The 6,000-nt window shown below is 39.9% G+C and overlaps 1 protein-coding gene across 1 annotated transcript in view; it reads right to left on the bottom strand.

The window, feature by feature from the left end:
• Positions 1-1,773: 1,773 nt before the first annotated feature.
• Positions 1,774-6,000, bottom strand: part of LOC119628356 (uncharacterized) — a 31,505-nt gene continuing 27,278 nt past the window's right edge. Inside the window, exon 2 of the mRNA XM_062669306.1 lies at positions 1,774-2,854. Within this exon, the coding sequence (XP_062525290.1) occupies positions 1,998-2,846 (849 nt within the window). The 5' untranslated portion in view covers positions 2,847-2,854 and the 3' untranslated portion in view covers positions 1,774-1,997. The remainder of the gene's footprint in view (positions 2,855-6,000) is intronic.

The raw sequence follows: 6,000 nt of genomic DNA, 5'->3' as shown, positions 1-6,000 counted from the left end.
ATGGAGCCAAATGCAATTTTTAAAACTCTCCACACGCCTGGTATTCGTAAAATGTTTGTGTACCGGGCTATCAATAGGGCAATGAGACCTCCTCTGTTTGTGACAGAAAAAGATCTGGCCGTCCACGGAGTATTCGTACGAAAAAGGTGGTCAAAGCAGTAAGGGAAAGAATTAGAAGAAATCCTGTCCGAAAGCAAAAGATTTTATCTCGGGAGATGAAGATAGCACCTAGAACCATGTCGCGTATTTTAAAAGATGACTTAGGACTTGCAGCCTATAAGAGACGTACTGGTTATTTCTTAACTGATAATTCAAAGTGGTAAAATCGAAACAACTACTGAAGCGGTACGTAAAGGGAGGTCATAGAAAAATTTAGTTTACGGTTGAGATTTTTTTTACAATTGAGCAACATTTTAACAAACAAAACGACCGTATTTATGCTCAAAGCTCTAAGGAAGCTTCCCAATTAGTCGACAGAGTGCAACGTGGGCACTATCCGACTTCAGTGATGGTTTGGTGGAGTATTAGCTATGAAGGAGTGACTGGGCCATACTTTTGTGAAAAAGGTATCAAAACATCGGCACAAGTGTATTAACATACCATTCTTGAGAAGGTAGTGAAGCCCCTTAACAACACCATGTTCAATAATCAAGAATGATCTTTCCAACAAGACTCGGCGCCAGGTCATAAAGCTCGGTCTACGCAGTCTTGGTTGGAAACGAGCGTTTCGGACTTCATCAGAGCTGAAGACTGGCCGTCGTCTAGTCCCGATCATAATCCGCTGGATTATGATTTATGGTCAGTTTTAGAGAGTATGGCTTGCTCTAAGCGCGATGATAATTTGGAGTCCCTAAAACAATCCATACGATTGGCAGTGAAAATTTTTCCCACGGAAAGAGTGCGACATTTTATCGATTGAGACACTACGAAGTATGCCGGGTCAGCTAGTATAAAATAAAATTAATGATACATTATATTAAATTTATTAGATAGTAACTTACATGTGTGTGTGTGTGTGTGTGTGTGTGAGCGTATGTGTATATCTATATATACACACAAGATATTTAGACATCTGTACAGTTGTTATAATTTTTCTGTATGCATCTTTTTTTGCAATCCAGCAATTTGCAGAATTGCAATCCAGACGGTTATATTAAAATTTTAAACTTATAATTTCTATGGTTGATATTTGTTTTGTGCATCAATAAAGGAAAAACAATATACTTATTAACGATCCATGATTTCTGTTAATAATATACACCGTGGCTCCGCAATTTTAATATACCATATACCGGAATCAACAAATGAAAAGGAATCAAGGAACAAATGTCGAAAGTCATTTAACAATTGTTCGTTCTACATTATGATCCGTGTGTTCCGTGGAGACTCTTCTAACATTTGTAGGAGACGACCGCGACACTGTCATTTCCATCTTAGCACTGTACCTTCCGCCTCAGAGAAAAGATTGATCATTTGAAAAGGGGCGCACCACGAGGATCTCTTCTGGAAGTGATTCTGTTACATTCTATCATGATGCAATGCAAATGCGCTGTCTCGGTGTTTCTTCAGAGGTGTGGAATTTACTTTTTCTATTGAGATCCAAGGTCTAAAGTGGACTTTTAGTGAACCCTCGTGATAGGCAGCGCCCAGGCTGTGTCTCCGGCGTTGGTGGTGTCCACGAGCAACGGCAACCACATACATCGGATGCTCTACTTTATGCTCGTAACAATACGCTCTATATGGTCCAGATAAACAAGAAATAAAACAACAACATTCCACAAGATTCATTCGGATTTCATTTCAATCAAAAACACGTTATTCCTATAATTAAAATTACTTTTACAGCTTAACCTCATGTTTGTTGTTGTCACTATTAAATTCCAAATGTTTCGAATTCTTTACAGTTTTCGTGGTCATGGCGGACTGCGTCCGACACGGTCAGTCTGTAAAAGTCATTTTAATTATCTCTACAACACGCGAAATCTAAAGATAATACGTTATTCCTCTGTTTGGTCCCTCACTTGTAAGAAAATAGCTTGGACAGCACGATTTCTTTTCTCATATTCCAGCTTCTCTTGGTCGTTGAATACGTATAGTTCGCTGGTCGCGTTGGGATAGATGATGTAGGCCTGTTGTCCGGATATAAACCACGCTCCGTGCTCTATCGTGATCGGAGGCCTAGAGATTAACGTTGGGGTTGAGTTAGCTGGAAGACCTTCGATCTTCTTCGCACCGTCCGAAGCGACAACATACGGTTGATTGTTCGCTCCGATGTAGTACAAGTTGTCATCCCAGTCTAACGCTATTCTCTCAGCATGCTCAGCCTCGTTGACCTTGATCTTCTTGGTGCCTTCCTCCGTGACCTTGTAGACGACGTGGTCTTCCGTCAGAATGTACAGGTCGTCGGTGCGGTTCTCTTTTGCGATCCCGATGACGTTGTCACTCAGATTGCCGTACTTCTCAAGCTTCTCTGTTTCTGTGTCGTAAACGTAGATACCGTCCTTATTGCCCAAATAGGCGCGCGACTTCGAAGACCAAGGAGAGACGGCCATGCTGCCTTCTAAAATTTTTTTCACTTTACCGTTCTTGTGGGCGTAGATGCCCATGGACTCTTTCTTGCCAACCCTAGTTACGGAGCGCGCGATGAACGTTGTTGTGTTAGAATCAAAGATTCCGTTGGAGTTGTCGGGGACCGAGCTGCTATTATTTCCGCTGGTGTCATTCAGTGGTATGGTAATGTCATGTTTGCTGGAGTCAGTTTCGTAATCCTTTTGCGGCAATGAGTGAGAATCAGCCGTCTTCAGGCAGACCAGTAAGCCTGCCAGGCAAACTAACAGCACCCTCATCTTGGAATCTATAATGTCAATAAAAAGAGTCTTTAGTACTATAGAGGGGAAGGTGAGCGTCACGTCAGTCAGACATCACCCCCCCGGACCGCGCGTGTAACCCGGGTGACACTTTGGAGAAGATCTCGAGTCACCCAATCAACAATGTTGTTTGACTGAATCTCTGAACTTGACACGATATGGAGTCCTATCCACTTATTGATGGACGTTAATAGACCAGGGCTGAAGCCTTTGAAAATGGTAAAAAGTGAAAAAAATATATAGTAGGATGAAACTCATTAAAAAAGGACGAGAACAGTGATTAAAAAAAAATTCGGATTCGAGTTTTTTTCTTTGCATTTTCTGAGAACATTTACCATAGTAATGTATTTTTTTTTACATTATAACAAAGAAGAGATTTCAATGAACATAAAACTCCCCGACTTTTTTTACAAAGCTGATATTTTGTAGCGAGAAATTTAGATTGAAAATTAGGGTATTTTTTCGATATTAAGTCAAAATAAGATGAAAAATAAATATTTCAAATCAAAAAAATTACAGTGTCTTCAGGACATAAAAAGGTAAGTTTTCACCAAATTTCGTGAATTTTTTTTTTTCATAACATAAAAATGAAAAACCAAAATCTTGATTATTTTTATTTTTCACATAAATTTTGAGGTTATGTGAAAAAAGTGTAATCACAAAAGCTTTAGGTCTCTTTGTTTTCTACTCTTTATTATCTACAACTTTGGCATTTAATTTCTTTCCATAGGACTGGTAGTTTTGCCAAAAATCGAGACAAGCCGTTTTTTACCCATATTATACCCCCCCCCACTTCCCGACCTCGGATCACCCGTAAATTTATTTTTCCTTTCATTTTTCTTATATTTTCGTCTCTTTTTAACGGGTTTCATCCTATTATAATTTTTAAAAATTACTGCTTTACAAAAAAAAAGTTTTTCGTTTACCCAAAGATAATTCATATTGGGTGTGTTTTCTGTATAAAAATATATGTCTCATAATTTTATCACGTCAAGTTTTTGATATAACCACATTCACCAGAATCCACCTAAGTAAGCTACCTTGTTAGCCGTGTCTGAGTTTATAGTTTGTTTTTATTGCGTTTAAGTGTTATTCAAACATTTTTATTTGTTTTAAAATATCATCAAGGCAGTGTAAATTAAACCTAAATAACTTTTGCTATGTTTGTGGTCAAATTATTTTGTCAAAAAAGAAGAGACCAATCACTGAATCACGTAAAACGAGCCTAGTTCCATTACTTTCAAATCGGTAACAAACCTTGATAAAAAATGGGTTCCTGGTGTAGTGTGCGAAAATTGCAGAAGTATATTATTGAACTGGACTGCAGGAAAAAGAAAACATTTACGATTCGGCATCTCAATGATATGGAGAGAACCAACAAATCATACTACTGACTGTTACTTCTGCCTCACTGAAACTACAGGTTTTAACAACAAAAATCGAAAGCACATACAATATCCTGATGTTGCATCAGTCACAAAACCTGTGCTACATTCTGAAAAAGTTCCTAATCCATCATTACCCAGCTTACAGCTATTACATGAAACTGGGATTAATGAAAAACTTTGTCAAAGCACTTGACAGAGATGGACAAGCTTTAAAGTATTTAAAAACCATTTTACCTAGTTTATCTGATGCAAAACTCAAAGGAGGAATTGTTCGGTAGCTCAGTAAAATAAAGGTTTTGTTCTTGAGGTTTTATTGTGGACTGTATATAAAGTATTAATGCAATATTAGCCGCGAGTCGCGCGTGCGATTCTATATCGTTCCAGTAGTGTTCTGTGTCGCTGTGTGTGTTCGGCCCTCGCCGCTCGAGTCGTCGATGCCGTGGTGGTGGTTGGACCCCCCCGCAGACCTCGTAGTCCCCGCTTGTACATGAAGTACTGGCGCGGACATCCTCCCCGGCGTTGAAGAGTCGTCTTCTTCAATATGGATCTCCGAGGAGTCCACAGGAAGCGGGCATATGTTGTTGTATGCCCGGCGTAGTATGCCTTTCGTGGTTGCAATGTCAGCAACCCTCGCGATGCCGTCGTTGCCATGTACGAGACGAACTATTCGTCCCAAAAGCCACATCATTGGCGGCAATGTCTTGTCCTTGATAATGACCATTGCACCGATCCGCAGTTGACCTGAAGATTTTTTCCATTTGTATCTCTGTTGTAAGAGAGAAACATATTCATTACAGTATCGCCTCCAAAAATGTTGCTTTAGGCTTTCAACTCGTTGGAAACGTTGAAGACGAGTGATGTTGACTTCCGTGATGTCGGGATATGGTACCGAAGTGAGTGGCCGACCAATAAGGAAATGGGCGGGCGTAAGGAAGGTTAAGTCAGATGGATCTGATGACATCGGTGTAAGAGGTCTAGAATTTAAAATAGACTCAATCTGTGCCAGACAAGTTGTCATCTCTTCATAAGTTAAGTGTGATTGACCCAATATTCTTACCAAATGAAATTTAACAGACTTAACGGCAGCTTCCCACAGTCCACCGAAATGAGGTGAGTAAACGGGAATAAATTTAAACCTTATACCTAGACTGTTGATGTCATTAACACAATTATGAATTAAATAGTTGGAGGCTCCAACGAACGAAGTTCCATTATCGCAGTAAATATTCTGCGGTTTCCCTCGACGGGCAATGAAGCGATCGAGTGCGCTAAGGAAGCCCTCCTTGGTAAGATCCGAGACGATCTCCAAATGCAACGCTTTCACTGCAAAGCAAATAAAAACACAAATATATGATTTTATCAGTTTACCACCACGCCCCTTTCGATTGAGAATCATCACCGGCCCGGCGTAATCAATTCCAGTATTCAGAAACGGAAATTCTAACTGCAGCCTATCGCTCGGTAAGTCGCTCATAACGGGCTGTGTAGTTTTAGCCTTCTGCCTAACACAGCGAATGCATAGGCCTACTACACGCTTCGCTAAATTTCTCCCACCAAGCGGCCAGTATTTCTGTCTTATTTGTGAAAGTAGAAGTAAAGGGCTAGCGTGAAGGGAATCTTTGTGTTGTTTAACAAAAATAAGTTTCGTAAGAATGTGTTTACTGCACAAGAGTATTGGGTGTTTAACATCGTAACTGTAGAAAGAATTATTAAGTCGACCTCCAACACGAATAATGTCGTCAGAG

This window comes from Bombyx mori, chromosome 7 (genome assembly GCF_030269925.1).
Source record: "Bombyx mori chromosome 7, ASM3026992v2".
In the NCBI taxonomy this organism is placed as follows: Eukaryota; Metazoa; Arthropoda; class Insecta; order Lepidoptera; family Bombycidae; genus Bombyx; species Bombyx mori.
Note: the sequence above shows the minus strand (reverse complement) of the source record. Positions and strands in the feature narration are given on the sequence as shown.